Source organism: Talpa europaea, assembly GCF_964194135.1.
Source record: "Talpa europaea genome assembly, chromosome: 7".
Lineage (NCBI taxonomy): Eukaryota > Metazoa > Chordata > Mammalia > Eulipotyphla > Talpidae > Talpa > Talpa europaea.
In genome coordinates this window covers 103,596,973-103,613,943 of record NC_140074.1, presented here as the reverse complement: position 1 = coordinate 103,613,943, position 16,971 = coordinate 103,596,973, and the positions used below count along the sequence as shown (strand labels likewise).

The 16,971-nt window shown below is 52.0% G+C and overlaps 1 protein-coding gene across 1 annotated transcript; it reads right to left on the bottom strand.

The window, feature by feature from the left end:
• Nucleotides 1–9,715: 9,715 nt before the first annotated feature.
• On the bottom strand, nt 9,716–16,264 carry NXNL2 (nucleoredoxin like 2; the record flags this gene model as incomplete). Its single annotated transcript, XM_084236178.1, has 2 exons — nt 9,716–9,884; nt 15,963–16,264. 2 exons carry the CDS (start codon nt 16,262–16,264, stop codon nt 9,716–9,718), a joined length of 471 nt encoding a protein of 156 aa, XP_084092304.1.
• Nucleotides 16,265–16,971: the final 707 nt, after the last annotated feature.

The following is a 16,971-nucleotide window of genomic DNA, read 5'->3' as shown; positions in this document are numbered from 1 at the left end:
TAAAATACAGTAAGTTGACTGACACTTTATTGCAATACATTTTTTCTATAAAACATAGACCCTAATGCTCTAACTTGAAACTTTCAAACGAAAGTTTTTCATGTTATAGCCTCAAGAAATGCAAGCAATATAATCAAAAGCAAATAAAACTCACTGTTGGATCGATTTATCTTTTTGAAGCTCTGTAATCTGCCTGTGAAGTCAGAATGTGGTAATTGGATTCTGCATTAGCCTTCCATTAAATTCAAATCTTGAAGGCAGTCCAATTTGTGGAACCTGGGGTGAGCCACAGCACATGGTGGGGGTTGGTATCTGAACCAGGAAACAGCAGCTTTCACCCTGACTAAGAGCACCTAGGCATCTGACATTTCCCCCTCGCCCATCCGGATATATGTCCTGGGGGTTAACATAGAGAATTTTTCAAAGAACAGGAACTTGGAGAAGCAGATGTCCCAAGGGTCCTGAGCAAACACACACTCCACCTCATCACTCTTATTAAACATCTTATGCTGGGTTCTGTGTAAGCAGCGGGGGGCTTCCAGAATCCTGCAGCCCCTAAATATGTGACAACAGACCTTCCCACTTTTTATGACCATAAACTTAATCCTGTCAACAGATCAGTATTCTTGTAGCACCTGTGAGGTTAGATGGCTGATGACTCTAACTCTTAACAAAATTTCCATGATGTTCAGTGGGCTTTGGCGGAGAGATAGTCGACTTTATGGAGTTGAAAAAGTAACAAGAATGTTAGAAACAGCCCTGATACTGGCAGAGAACATGGGCACCATTCACATCTGCAATCTATCTGCAACTCAATTGTTTCCCAAGTGTGAGTCTTCCCAGAACAGAAGTCAAATTTTCTTTTAATTGCATTGCTCAGCTTCCCTTGCAGCGAGGATTCAGGCATATGATGAGCCTCCGCCACTTCCCTAAGTGTAGCAGTTACAGTTTCTGCCACCCAGTACAGGGGACACTCTGGTGGGCAGTGACGCTCTGACTGGAGGGGCCTGGGGCATGGTTAGACATTGCTCTTGTGCAGAGTTATGTTCTCTAACCTTACCCAGGATTCTGGGACATGCTACCTAAAACCCTATGGCTATTTTCTTTTCTTTTAAGTCAGCCAACCTTGGCTCAAAAAAAATAGCTCTACAAAACTGGCAAGTGAGAATGCTAGTAAAGCAATACAAGGCAGTTCCTCACACCATATATCAGGACTCGATATTTTTCCTGTGGTTTCTGGGCCAGTTCAACCTCTGTACAGAGAGCATGGACGTGCCTGAGTTAGTGACCTAGTACTGTTCAAGAGCAGCCTCCGGGGTATGGAAATGTCCTACATCTGTGCTGTCCAGGGGACACTAAAGACCAATGGGAAGGGCCTCCCCGGTGGCGCAGCGGTTGAGCGCTGGGTTGCGAAGCTGCCTGCAGCATCTGCAGCCGGTTCGATCCCCGGCTACTCCCTGGCCACTGGAGGAGGGTCCCACATGGCGAGCAGACCTCTCCTGCCGCCCGCTGCTCCCCTCTGCAGTGTACTTCGGTCCTTCTGCCTGCTCTGCTCCCCGCTCTGGCTCTGGTGAATTCTCTCACCCTCCCGCGCTTCTGACTGTACCCAGTGCATGTATAAACCAAACAAACAAACAAATAATAAATAAATAAATAGACATGCCTCTAGAAAAATTAAAAAAAAAAAAAAAAGACCAATGGGAAAAGTCAAGCAGACAGGTGGATAACCTTTGGAGGCACTGCGGGGACCTCACAACTGAGTACCTGGATTTTCCCCCTTTGATTTCATTTTAATAAATTTAGGTTTAAATAGTGATATGGTTAACGGCTACCAGCTATGAACTCTCTGGTTGCAAGGGAGGATGACACTGCAACAAATACATTGCTATCAACATTTCCTGGTGGCTGTTGGGCATCTCAGGGGCCGGTGAGACAGAGAATGATCTCCAGCTTTGCCTCTGTAACCATCTGCAGCACAGCCTAGTTCCCTACTTCCTGGAAGTCACTCTCAGCCTACTGCCCCCTCCCCATCAGCACCTGCCTTCTTCCAGGCCAGAAAGGTCTGCACGATTGGCTGAGCCCACTGGCTGATCTCTGTAGCTTAAGGTCAATTGTGCCAAACAATATAACCCTATCACCAGAGTAAAATCCATCACATTCACTGTCCCTGGAGGTACCTTATAATTCTGAAGTTCTATAGAGGTTGATATATTTTAAAAATCACAAGCCAAAAATGCAATGGACTAATCAAAATGCTACCTGGGAAATTATTTATCTCATTGGGAGAAGAAAGTCAGTTTGGAGCATGACTTCATGGTATATATCAAAGTAAGTGTTGGATTATAAAGTTAAATATAGGGCTTCCCTGTTAGTGCAGGGGTTCAATCTCAGCGCTTTCAAGCTATCACCAGCCACTGCCACAAGGACCTCACCCACAGACCTCTCCTGCTTCACCTACTGTTCCCCTCAGCAGTGTATTTCAATGGATCCACTTGTTCTGCTCCCCTTTCTGTCTCTGGTAGAGCCTTTCACCCCCCCACACACACACACCCCTCTGATTTACACTCCAGTTCTTATACACATAAATAAATCAATCTTTTAAAAAATAAAGTTAAATATAAAACTGAGACATAAAAATATTAGAAAGTAATTGTTAGGTGAAAAATTATCTTCCCTCTGACTGAGGGTACATATAAAACACCAACATATAAGACACATAAAAAACAGCAAAAAAAAAAAATGATAGAAGTGAGCACATACTGGTTGAAAAAGACCATAAATAAAATTAAATATGCAATAAGCTAGGGGAAATGTTTGCATCAAATAGGATAAAAGTTAATGTCATAGTATTCCAAGATCTCACAAATTAAATGAGAAAAAGCTAAATGAAAAATGAAGAAGGGCCAGAATATTCAAAACGAGAAATGCAAATAAGCACATAAATGTAATACCTCCAAGGGATTAGAGTGACACAGATCAGAACCACAGAGGGATGGTGGTTTACCTGCTGGATTGTAACTATTGAAAATGCTGAAGATGCAGCATGAAGCCCGTCCCCTCATCCTGTGGCACTTCTAGGACATTAAGTGAAAAAGAAACAAACCTGTATCCACAGAGATGCTACTACAGTGTTATTTGTAATAATCAAAAATCAGGAACATCCAGGAGCAAACTGTGCTTCAGCCATAAAGTACTAGGCAGCCGTGAAAAAGAGCTTGTGAGGACCATGTATGGGGAAGGACTTTTGAAAGCATAAATGGGAGAGGAACCCAAGAGAAAAAACAACTGTTATCTGGGTGGGAGGGGGGTGGCAGGGAGAGGGGAGAATAGGGGAGCAGGAAACACATGGGAATATGGTTTGGTTTTATTTCCCCCACAATGTGTAATGATCTACCAGGGAATTCTTAAGCTGGAGTTCTGGGCCCCCTGCTGGTCAAGGGAAGTCTTAAAATTCCCCCGAACTAATAAATACTGTGTGTGTCTAGTTTTCCCACTTCTGAAACAAGTTCTGAAACAATAAGATCTTAATCTTCCGCTCCAGGTCTGACCACCCGCAAAGCTGCATCATTTTTTGACAAGAAAGCAAAAACACTTTTTATCATGCTTTCCCTCCGCAGCAGACCATTCCAGGTGCAGACGGCCCCTGCTGCCTGCAGCCCCACTCCAGGCCCACACACTCTGGTCTTCGGAGCCTCAACGGGGATGGTTAAGGGGTTGTCAGACCTGAGCTTGATTTGTCACAGGAGGCAGCAAGACCATTTATGCTGGACTCAGTGCCACCTTGCTTGGTTGTGCACATTTTCACTATTATTGGGTGGTTTTTCTTTTGTTTGTTTGTTTTTTGCTTTTTTCAAAAGGCAGGAGATTCCCTGGCTCTCCCCACCTGCCTGGTGAAATGTGAGAAAAGACACAGGTGGGATGGGAACATGCGTGTTCAGCCCACGCTGCACATCTTCCTGCTCCTGAGTCACGAGCATCGGCGGTGTCACCCGCCTGAATGCTTCACTTTCTCAGAGTTCTGGGCAGGGCGTTCTTTGGGTCTCCTCCTGCTCTAGAAACCCTAGTGGATGGCCCCACTCCTTCCACGCAGCTGGCTCTAGATGCTGAGGAGACAGCAGGCCCCAGGGCCAGCCACAGGCTCTGCACAACTCCTCCCAGGGGTACTTTTTATCATGCTTTCACCCCGAGCGCAACCGGGCGTGTAGCCTTTCTCACAGCACCAAGGGGCTCACTTTTATTCTTACCAAATCCTGCTCAGAGTTCAGAGTCCCTTAAAGTTAGAACTCTGACCTAAATTGCCAAAATCATTTTGAAACAGACCCCCAAAAATGACAGATGTCACCGCCATTCCCATTTACTTGGTCATGGTTCCAGGTTTTAAATTACTTTTTGTGACTCTGTCCCTCTTGATTCCTTCCAACATCAGCCAGGCCTTAAAGGCGGGCTGTTTCCAGCCTGCAGAAGACCCCGTCCCGCAGTGTACATGAGCTCAGGGAGCCCCAGGGGGGCAGGGCCTACAGTCTACTTGACCAGCATGTGGCAGTCAATTTCCCTCCTAAAACCTACTTTTTTATTTTATAGAAATTTCATATACGATATATAATTTTGGATTTTACAAAAACCTTTAGGTGCACCACTGTATGGGTGATTTTTGTGACGACATAAAGCAAAAAGGAAAAATCCAAAGGGAAGCTGAAATCCCAGCAACACCTGGTGCACAGACACCCCTCCAGGTGGCGACACCTGCTTACACATGAAGGCAACGTCAGGGGCATGGGCGCGCCATCCTCCATCAGCAACCAAGCGTTTGCTATTAATACCTAGATGCACCTAAGTTCAGTCACTAAGGCTGAATGAATCCTGTGTTAACAATCAATAGAGCCCTGCCGAAGGGGCCGTGGCCTGACCTGGGGCCTCTGTAAGACCCCCACAGATATCAGCTTCCCAAGAGCTTGGAGATTCCGTAGTCAGAACGTGGTGTCCCCTGTTGAACGAAGAACATTTTAATGGAACCTTCCATGATACAGATGGTGGGTCTGCCCTGTCCTGTTGTCCTTAGCAGGGTCCTTCTGGAAGACTGGCCAGCTTATTGGTAGGCACTCCAGTAATGGGAACTTCGAGAATTGCTGTCCCAGCTTGTAGTGGAAACCTTCCCAAGAGGAAGAAATCTTTTTCCAAAAAAGAACCTGTTAGTGACCAGGAAGTGGCAGGAAACAGGGTTGTCTCTAAGAAAAAGAAGAAATTTTTTTCCAAGGAGGAGCCACTCAGCCGTGGACCTGAAGAGGCTGCTGACTACAAGAGCAGCAGCTCCAAGAAAAGTAAAAAGTTGTGAAAAGTATCCCAGGAAGATTAACAGGGGCATCTTCCCCTCATGGAGTGTAGCTTATCACGGCATTTCTGACCCCAGTCCCTATACCCCAATAAAAGCCAAAAAAAAAAAAAAAAAAAAAAAAAAGCACAAGAAATAAAAGAGAACCCCTGTCCTCCTCCATCCCTGTCTCTTAACTAAACACACGTGACAAGGAAGGAGCTTCAAAGTGTCTTCAGAGGGCAGCCTTGCTGATTTCTGTCTCTTTTCTGTGTCCATTTATTCAGTGAAATGCTTTCTGGTCTCAGTGGCCATTACAGAATGTTGCATTTGTTTACGTCGCTCCCATGTCATGAAGTTCCAGAAACTTCTCCACCCCTGACACTTCATATTCACATGCACAGCTCTGGGTCTGTACCTAAGATCTTTGTCTTGATTGAATGGCAGGACCACCACCCCAAGTGATACGGGTTTTCTGCTGCCAGCTCAGGCTTGCGCCTTTCCAAATTTCTCCAGCCTGGAGTGAATAAAACAGGTCCCGTGACTCTCCCTGCTCTTCCCCGCACTTTGGCACTCACTTGTGTAAAATCAAAATCTGTGCTCAGGCGCCTGGAGACTGAGTGAAATCCTGATGACCCACATAAGCCAAGAATAAATCTGCTGGTGTGGGACTGAGCCACTTGCCAACTCCACCCTCACCAGGAAACCACAGCTCCTGCCATGGTCCCTGAGGCCTTAGGAGCCCGTCCTACTGGTCCACACACCCTGGTAACCCAGGCAGCTGCAAGCCCAGACTGGAGGAGGCAGGAAGAGGACCTTGACCCAGAAAAAGAAACACAGGATCTGAGGCTGTCAAGGAACCCAGGGTCTCTCAGGTTTAATCACCCATGGCCTCAGAATTCTGGTCTAATCTGGGAGGCTCCTCCCCCGCGCCCCACAACTCCCAGTCCTGACCTTTTGGAGGCAGTAAGTCAGCACTGGGTTCTTCTAGTTAAACCTGCACCCTCTGGAGCTAACAAATGAATAATAGCGCTCATCACTGTAACAGCCAACATAGAATGTTCACTGTGTGCCAGACACTGGCCTAAGTTTGCATGTTTTAGTGATCAATTTAATCCCCAATAGCCCATGAGAAGGGAGAGCTAATGTCCCCCGTTTGATGGGAGGATCATGTAGAAATAAAGGACTCACCTGTGGCAGCATGGCTCCATCCTCTCCATCAGCTGAAAGCGAAGCACATCTTTGGAAAATGCAAAACAAACAAAAAGTACGGAGCTGGAAGGGATTATGCGCAGCGAAATAAGCCAGAAAGAAAAAGAAAAATACCGGATGGTTTCACTTGTAGAAGGAATGTAGAGGACCAAATAAGGGATGAGGGAAAAAAATAACTGTAATAAAGTAAAAATCAAAATCAACAGGTAACCACAGACCAGAGACATTCTGCAGGGGAGGAGGAGGCAGAAGGATCAGGGCAGGGGAGAGAAGAGCACAAGGGACTATGGTGATGGTGCACGGATGAGCTGGTGGTGGGAATTTCACGGGGAAATCATACATTGTACAACAATGAAGGATGATGTAATATATAGAAAAAAATTTTAAAAATATTGACACCCTGTCAATGAAAAGCCACCAAGTGCCAACTGTGCAGGTGCGTGGACGACAGGCCAGACGGGCACCGAGACCTGCATCCTGTAGAGGTCTCAAAAGCGGCTGGCTCATCATCGGAATGGTGAGATCTGGTGCGCAAGGGCTGAAAAAAAATGCACCCAATGGGCAGCCTTATATGTGACTACCTCTGCAAATAACCTAAGTAAAATATTCACAAATTTAATTCCAAAGCTTATTAAAATAATAATAAACCATGGCCAAATGGGATTTATCCCTCAGGAATGCAAGAATAATTCAAATTAGGAGATCTATTAATATAATTTGCCATACCTATAAGTCAAAGAAGAAAAAACACATAATTACCTGCAGAGCAGCTGAACCGACATAAAAACCCAGGAACAATTCCTGAATATATTTTAAAAAACATTTAACAGTAAGTAGATCTTTTCTTATTATAATTAACAAAAAGTATATCTTAAACCAAAAATAAGTATCAAACTCAATAGTGAAACGCCAGAAATACTCTCATTATGCACATTATGTGTGCTGGTGTGTGACTGTGTGGGTGGACCTTGGACTTCAGCCTCCAGAACCGTGGGAACAAATGCCAGAGATATCTGGTCACAGGGGCCAGAGCCGACCACACCACACGATGCCAAATCCCTCCCAAGTTCCACGGTCAGGTCCGGAAGCTGCTGCCATCCCAGGTCCACAAGAGGGACTCGAGGCTGTGGGGTGAGATGGAAATCACAAGTGCTCACAGGGCAGCATGGCGGGAGGCTGAGGGGCACTGCAAGACTAAAACTCTGATGGTGGTTTATCTCTGCATGACGCGGGGTGCAGGGAAGGAGCCTCCCAGTATAGACAAGACCTGCGAGACCCTTGGCAGCACCTTGGATGTGGTGTTTGTCCTCTTTTTCCACGAGAAGCACGCTTTGCTTCTGTGATGCAAGTGGCGAAGAGCACTTGGAACAGCAGACAGTTATATAGTCCTCTGGAACTAAGAAAAGTCAGTGGCTGGGGATGTTATTAAAGAAAATGTGTTCTGGTCATAATAATAATGTGAAGAGCTGGGCCACTCTCCTAGCCTGAGTCAGCACAGGGGGAGGAGTTGTGGGCTGGCAGTATGGGAGCAGCTAGAGGGCAGCCTTTGACCAGGTATCCAAATGCCCACCACACACCATCCTAAGAAGACCCCAGACAGGGCATTACTGCTGCAGCCCCGGGGGGACCATCGTCCCAGGTTCCTGGGGACCAACACTGAGCCTGCTTCCCAGGAGGGCATAGCTTCACCTTGTGAGAAGTCTGTGGCTGTGGTTAACACACACACACACACACACACACACACACACACACGGTTTGTGGATCTTCCCATTACAGAAGATATCCACTCACCCACCCCAAGGATGTGTGATTTAAAATACTAGAATTAGGGGGCCTCCTTGGTGGTGCAAGGGTTAAAGACAGGGCTGTCAAACTATCACCAGCCACTGCAGCACAATTCGATTCCCCACCTGGCCAGGAGCAACCCACATGGTGCAGCAGACCTCTTCTGTCTCACCTGCTCTCCCCTCAGCAGTGTATTTCAGTCAATCCACCTATTCTGTTCCCCACTCTCTCTGGTGAATCCTCTCACCCCCCGCAACCTCTGTTCTTGTATGCATAAATAAATAAATCTTTTAAAAAATAAAAATAAATACTAGAATTAGAGCTATAAAAGTGCATCAACTAAGTGAAGACCTTAAACTTGCATGCTGTCTGTCAATTATATCTCAACAAAGCTAGAAAAAAATACTAGAACTCGGTGAATTCATCATCTCTTATTTGGGGAAGAAAGTTGCATCCCTGTATGACTTAGTTCTGGGCAAACAGTGACCAGGGTAGCCCATCAAATGTGTCTTTAGTCAACCCGCTGACCCAATGACACTGATGTCAGGGTCCAGTGGAAACAAACCGACTGACTGGAGGAGGGAGACTCAGAATGACTGGGCTAGGGGGATGGTGCGGGGTGGGGGCTGTCCTTGAATGAAGCCAGTCTGAGAGTCTCAGCCGCTGGGACCCCCAGTAACTTCCTGCGCTGCATGCAGCCCTGGGTCCTCTCAGGAGAAGCTTGTTTCAAACTCTCAGTCTAGGGACCCAGCACAGCCACCGGGCACCAGGCAGTAGAAGGGTGTCTGGCATTTTAGGATTCCAGGACGGGATCAGGACACCATTGGAAAGCTGTGAGGAAGGCCTTCCTTGTTAGCCAACCAGCAAGAGGCCTTAGATTTTTATCGAAGGGATGTTATCGAGTATTCAATTTCCTCATATGGACACTTGGTTTGCAATGAGAAAGAAGGCAGGCAGAGAGCTCAACGTGGAAACAGGTTTGTTTTTTTATTAAAGCATATAGATTCTTCAAACTACGTGAATAAATACAGCTGCGAAACGTCTCATTAAAATAAATAGATCTCCAGAAATTGTATCAAAAACAAATAATAGTACCTGAAGAACCTGTATAAATATCTATTTTGCATAGATTTCCAATACTCATTATGAACATACTTAAGCTTGTATGGAGGAAATATGCTACAAATTGTAAAAGTAACTGCCAACAAGGAGACCACAGGGACAAAACAGGGTGGGCGTTCTTCCTGAGCAATCGTTTCTCCCTGCCACAACGTTGTGCTTCCACTCTGGAATAATCTGGACCAGCGTGGACAGAGCAGGGGCTCCCTTCCCCGTGCCTGCGATGCAGCAGGCTATGAGACTGCCCCGGCCCAGGTCGTGGGGAGCAACGGGTAGGGAGACCCTGCCAGGTCAACCTGAGAAGTTCTGAAAGACGTTGGCTGCCTCCACCCAGTTCTGGAAGCAGGCCAGCCCCCGCTCCCGAATCTGCTTCCGCCCCTTGTCAGTGATGACCTCCCCGTTCTGCTTCACCACCACCAGCTTGGGGATGGCCGTGATGTTGTACCTGGTCCTCAGCTCACTGCGGAGAGAAGAGGGAGGCCGAGGGTCAGCACGAGACAGGAGTGACCGCCCCTCTGAAAGGAAAGGATCTCCCTTGTGCTAGCCCTACAAGGTCCTGGACGCAGCCAGGGCTACCTCCCCCCCATGCAAGGAGATCCCTTCCAGACTTTCCTTCTGGCTGCTGCCCATCCTAAGCCAGAGCCATCCTGGGGAAGTGTCCACAGCAAAGGAACTGTCCTGTATCTGTGCTGTCCAGTGCCAGGCACGCAGCCACGGTCACCACTGAGCTACTGAGACGTGGTGGGTGTGCTTGAGGCACTGAATGCCTCACTGTAATTAACTTTAAGTAGCCACATGTACCTACTGGCCACTGTACTGGACAGTGTGATTCTAAACCCGAAATAACCCAATAAATGTCCCGCTCCACATCTCAAGAGAATGGAAAATGCCAAAGACATAGACAATTGTCGCTCAGTATCCGCAGGGGGGCTGGTTCCAGGACCCCTGTTGATACCAAAAGCTGAGGATGCTCAAGTTCCCAAAGGGAGCACCCCACAGTTGCCACCACTACAGCTTCTGCAGAAGGTCCAACCACTCCCCATATGAAATGATCACCCACAGTGAAAAGGACACAGAGACGGCCCTGCTCAAACTGCACTTGCAGCACCAAGACCCACACTGCAGAGCAGACGCCCTGGAGCTGCGCCTCAGGCGACCAGTCAAAGGCATCTCCATACAACTGAGTGCTCCAGACCCAGGCTCCGGGTGGGGCTGCACAGGCCTGCGATTCAGGCAAGGTGGTTGACAGATGTGGCCAGGCAAGTCCCTCCCCAGGTAAGCATCCTGCACAACCCCTAAAACTTGAACACCTAAGAAATTCCCTTTCCCCTAATACTTAAAACAAGAACATGAGGACAAAGAAAACAGCCCACATCACTCTTCACAAAGGCTGCAGGGGTGTGATTAAGCTTCGCTGGCAGTTTGGGTAGAGCGATCATTTCTGAGCCTTTACACTGGGCAGTGAGGGTGAGGGGCAAGCAATGCCCACCCCACCAGAAAGAGCCACAGTCCTTCAGCTGGGACTCTGCCATGCAGGAGGCCCTGGAGGGTTTTGGGAGGGCGGTGAGGGGGCCTCCCAGCGGCACTCACACACATCCCTGAGCCCACCAGGGTCCTGAGTCAGTACCCATCCCCTGACAGGTTCCTGACACTGTCACCACTGGCCTGAGCACCAGGTGTGAGCAGTGGTGTAAAGCAGCAGGGTCTTCGAGTGTGGGGACCTGGGCCAGTAACAGCAGCAGCAGGAGTATCCCCAGAACTCGTCAGAAATGCAGCCTCTCCTTCCCAACAGTGGGAGTGTAACAGGAGACGCCTCTGGATTGATGCTTGCGCGAGTGTGCCACCCCACTCTCCCAGACTTTCTGCACCCCTCCAGGGATGGGGAGCGGAGAGAGCAGGCCAGAAGGGAAACTCTCCAGACAGCTCGGGCAATGAGGCCTGGGGCTGCTGCTCAGCGTCCATAACCCTCCTTGCTAACCTGCCCCCTGCCCCCACTTGCTGGTGTTAACTAGCGGTGTGACTTGTTAACCTCCCCACCAGTTCCTGCATCTGCACCTGTACCTGAGAGGACCTCCTGCGATTGATGTAAGAATTAAATAACTAATAAGCTTAGCTAAGAGCTTGGCAACAAGAAGTCATCAAAAACACTGGCTTTCTTGTTAGTCGGAAGGATCCACCCTTAATCCAGTCATCACAGTTTTTGACCCATGGCTGTACTAACCAGCACAGGTCCTACAAGACTCCATGGGGAGCCTGCCTCTGTGCCAGGAAGGAAGGGGTGAGGATGCACAGCCCAAGACACAGCAACCACACTGCCACCATGAGGGAGATGGATGTGCCAGGCAGCCTGCCAGGGCTGCAGCCTGAGCGTGAAGCAGACATGGCAGAATGCAGGGCCAAGAAACTGTGTCTCCTTGTCCCCCTCAAAACCAGCTCCTGGCCATGGGGTGTGTCTGCTAAGCCTATCAGTAACCTTTATTGTTTACATGATGAGCTGCTGTTGTTTTCATCACCGGCAGCATTAAATCAAGCTCTGACTGGTAGGGAGATGCCAGGCAAGGGCATTGAGAGGGGAGGAGGTTCAGCACATTTCTTTCCTCCAGTGGCTCTTCAAAGAGTCGCACCATAGGGGAGCGCAATTCCCCACCCTGGCAGCCTCTGCCTGGGGACTCCTGTAGCCTTGGAGCTGCAGGTTCCCCGAAGTCATCTCCATCCCCTCTGGGTGCTGTGCTGTGTCCAGAGAGAGCGGCACACCTTGCAAAGGAGAGGGCCTTGTCTCTGAGCACAATGACAGTTGCCAGAACTCCAGTCCTCTTGACCATTTCTCGGAAGTCTGAGGGCTCGCTCCCCTCACACACTACCCTTGGTGCTGCGTGATGCTGGCGCCTCCCTGCATTTCAGGCAGCAAGTCCTTGTCCTTGGTACAGTCTCTTCTGGGTTGCCATGGCAACTTCTGGCTCCAATCTTTCCATCTCGGCCAAGGCTGCTCCTGAGCAACTCTTCCTACTTGTGTCACCCATCCGTCAGGCCTCCTGCAGGTGCCCAAACCCTGAACAATGTTTGTTCCAAACTTAAGGACTGTCAACTTAACACACATTCCTACTCTGGGGGGTTGGGGGGGCACTTGGGCTGTGGCTATGATGGGTCAGAAATGCACTCAGCATCCCAGGGGCATGGAGGAAGAGGAGGTGGAGGAGGAGCTGCCCAGCAGAGAGGCAGGGCTCCGGGGCAGGGGCTGGAGCACGTGTGTGCTCACCCTTCAGACACATGGAAAAGCATGGAGTGCACTGGAACATGAGTTGTCCTGTCTGTTTAGAACGATGGAAAGGGGACAGCCAGAGACTGGGATGGGAGGCAAGTGTGGGCCAAACCCTGGCTTGGGAGGTGGAGGCAGATGGGGACTGAACCCTGGGTACAGCGGTGACCACTGGAGAGTTGGGGACCTGGGGAGAAAGGCTTGTCCTTGATGAGAAGGGGAGAGTTCAGGAACGAGAGTCCAGGGGTGGTGGCTCCAAGGCCCAGGCATCTGCTAGACTATGCTAGTGGTCCATGGCGCACACGAAGGAGGTAATCATGAGTAGGAGATTGGAGGGCCAGACTCAGAGGTTCCTCCACCTGACCGGGACCGTCAGGTCATGAGGCCCCAGGTGGGACATGAACCAGAGAAAGGGAGGGAATAGGGGGAGAGTGGGGAAGCTTAGCACACACAGGACTCGGCACTCCAGGGACCCTTCTCTACACAAGAAAGGAAGACGTGCCAGTTCTTTGCCATCAATTGAACCTGCCACCCAGAGGTTGAGGAGCTCCATCCAGAGGGTGCTTGGGGGTGGGGGTCATCAGAGCCAGGCAGGCAGGAGGGGGGCTCACGCCAGGCATCCTTGGGCTCTGCCAAGGTTCCAGAGCCCAAGCGGGCACCAGCGTTGTTAAGAAGCAACCACAATATCATGTATATTGTCACCCCGAGGGCTCACAAGCCCAGCAGCAGCACAGAAATTCCTTGATTCTGGGCCTTGTAACAGAGGAAGGGAAGATGGGCAGGATGGGAGCTCAGGACCCCCACACCCCACGGCACCTGGACAGGGACCTGGGAGCTGGTCGTGTGCCCACTCCACCGCCAGCTTCAGGGGTCAGCAAACACCTGCCTCCCCAGGCAGAAAAGCACCCTTGTCACTGCCTTGCATGGGGGAGGCACTGGAAACTCAAGATCTCTGCAACCTGGAAGACAAGGTGAGAGGTTCTGGGCATTTCCTTCCCACCACTGCCTCTAGCCTTGCCCAGGGAATCCCTGGGAGACCCCGTGGGGTACCTCCCACAGCATCCCTGTTTCTCCTCTCCAGGCTCAGGCAGGTCAGCAGGAATCCAGTGGAGAGTGGATGATGGGAAGGTGCATTCCACTCACTGCAGAGGGAAGGCAGCAGGGGTCCCCCACCATGAAGGACAAAGCAGGGCTGGCCTCCCAAGGCACCAAGCAGAGTCAGTTTCCAGGCACAGGAGGAGTCACCTAAAGGCCACCTGGGCGCTTCCTATATCCCGTGGCTCTTGGTGGCCACTATTTCTCATTTATTTATGTCCTAGTCCACAGATCTAGGCTGGGGTAAGCAGAATCTAGGGCATAGCTCCAAGAATTCCCACAGAAGAGCCCATTCCCTAACTTGCGAATAGCAATGACAGGGTCAAGGGGGAGGGACAATGAACTTCCCCAAAGAAACCACCACAATGGATTCCTCAACAGAACAGATGGTCCTGAGCCAGGAGGCTTGGCCTCTGCACCTCTGTGGCACATCTGGGAAAGAGGACACAGACAAAACCCCGACCCACAGCTCGAGCTCCTCGTCAGTGCCATCCTCACCCAGTTTACACTCAGTATTAATTACCTACGTAACCGCTGAGTAAATTCCAGAGTGAACCCCAGTGTGGGCTCTGCCCAGGGCTGAGATCTGTGCCCAATTAAAACAGGGCCTCGCCTTTTCACTTTCAAAACTAACTGCTCCCATTCAAAAGCTGTGTGTCACGAGTGCTAAGGAAATCAAAACTCATTTTCCAGCCACCACTGGCCATGACACTCTAAGGAGTCCTGTGGCCCCTTAAGCCGTGGCCACTCAGATTAGCCCCGTCCAGGGCCCAGACAACCAGGGAAACAGGCGCCCTCCCCCGGGCCTGGCCTCTCCTCCCTCAGCATCACCCAGAGTAGAAGAGCTCACGCTGGGAAGACTTACTCTTCATGGAACTCCCCCAAATTAGCTTCTATTCTTAATTGTCTAGAAGGAAAGTCGTGTCCAGATAATGCATTGGGGAGAGGGGGTGGAGAACAGAGGCCGCAGTTCTCCCTGGAGAAATGCAGTGCTCGCACCCTATAAAGCAGACCCAGAAATTCGCCTCTGAAACGTTAGGGGTACGGCAGAGTAACGCGCTTGTGCGGTGTAACTTAGACTGAAGCCTAAACACTTCCGCCCAGGAGACCCGAGATGCCCACACTCAGCACCAGCGCCCTCCTGCCCTGCCAGCCTTCCCTGAAGTCTTCCACTCGCCCCCTCCCCCCATGCCCTCCTGCTCTTCCTCTTTCCATCCCTCCTCACACCGTCTCCCTCCTCATCCCCATGCCTCCCCCTCCTCTCCCCTCTCCTCCTTACCCGGTGCCCCCCCCTTCCCCTCCTTCCCAAATGCTCCCCCTTCTTACCTTTTCCCTCCTCTCCCCACCCCTCCCACCTCCCTCAACCTCCTCCTGGTCCCTCCCCGTCCTCCCTCACCCTCCCATTTCCCTTCTGCTTCCCACCTTCTCCCCCCTCCCTCTTGAACAGTTAGTAAAACACTCGGGCCAATTTCTAATACATTCACAATCTCCAAGATCCAACCAAGCCAAGAGCCCTGCAGCGCCATGTCTTTGCTAAGGTAAGGGGAGGAGACCCTCAGAGAGAAAGGATTTTTGTCTCTGCAAAAGCCCAGGAACCTGGTTCTTGCTACATGTACAGGAGCACAGAGTGATCTTACAGTTAGGAAATTCCAGTCATTGGCAGCATAAATTAAGCTGCGGTGGTGGCCAAGCAGACCCCGGGACCCACCCGCACTGGGGACCTGACCCTTCCTCCCAGGGTATAACCCCAGCTCCTCACCTGCTGGCCCAGGTCAGCACTCAGACTCTCCTGAGTCTCCCTCGCCTGCTTGGCAGTCTCAAGGTTGAGGCCGCCCCTGTGCCTGTGCCTCACCCCAGACACCAAACTCAGGAGGAAACCAAGGGGTGGACCCCCCAGTCTAGAGGTCCTCGACTCGGTCCACAGACGGCAGCATCAGCATCACCAGAGCTGCTTGGAAATGCAGATTCCTGCAGTCAGAGATCCACCCGTGCAGGGGCCAGTGCGGGGCTCACCAGCGGGCCCGGAGATGCCCTGGGAGAGCAGATGCCCCTCGCCCGCGCACTCCCAGAGCCTGCCCAGGAGGCTGAAGCGGACACTACCCTGTGCCTGCGTGGGTGGGCCACCTCCGGGGCCAGGGCCCTCCCGGAGAGGCGCAGGGACACGGGCCGCCCCCCGTCCCCACTCACTGCCGGTAGGGGTCGTGGAAGGGCAGCGCCAGCCAGGCGCCGTGCAGCTCGCTCATGAAGCCCCGCATCTCCTGCGCGCTGCCGTCGGCCGACACGAAGACCACCTCGAAGGGCGCGGGCGGCCGCGCCTCGTCCACCAGAGCCGCGTAGAAGTCGCAGAGCAGCGGCGTGAAGTCGCGAGACGGCGCGCACCGGCCGGCCGCGAAGTACAGCGCCACCACCTTGTTCTGCAGCGCCGCCTCGGCCTCCACCGCCCGGCCGTCCCGGGTCACCAGGAGCCGCCCGCCCAGCACGTCCACCATGGCCGGCGGAGCCCCAGGACACCTGCGGGGGACGGCGGCCTGCGGGGAGAGTGGGTGGGAGGGTGTGGCGGGCGCGGCCGCAGGGACACCTGGAGAGCGGGGGGGGGGGGGGGGAGTGGCCGAGCGCGGCACCTGGAAACCTGCGGGGGAGGGACACCTGCGGGGTGACAAGGCAGCGGCGAAGGCGGGCGCGGGCCGCTTGTGAAGGACGGGCACCTGCCCGAGATGCACCCCTAAGGCTCCCCTGCAGGCAGCCCTGGGCGCCGGGGAGCTGCAGGACTTGCGCCACAGCTTGCGCCAGGGTGTCCGCGCTGGGGGTCGGGAGACACTCACAGGCACCGGTGAGCCCAGGCGCAGCGGCGGCGGAGAAAGCGCAGCCACCGCCCCGCCCCGGCGCCAGCCCACGGCGCCGCGCCCCGCCCCGCCCGCCCGCCTCGGGGACCCTCGCCGCGCGCCCCCACCCGCGCCGCCGCCGCGCCGCTCCCCCCGCCCCGGCCAGGCTCTCCCGCTCGCTCTAAGGCCTGGGCTTGCCCTTCGCCCCTGAGCTTCGCCCCGGGCGCCGCGCCCCGCAAACCTCGCCCCGCTGTTAGCCTTCACCAGCGCTCCTCCGACAGGGGCCTCGGCTCCCAGTTTACCCCCAAGTTCCTCCCACCCCGTCCCGCGTCCGGCCATCCTGCCCCGGGGTCTTGCCGCCAACTCCACAGTGC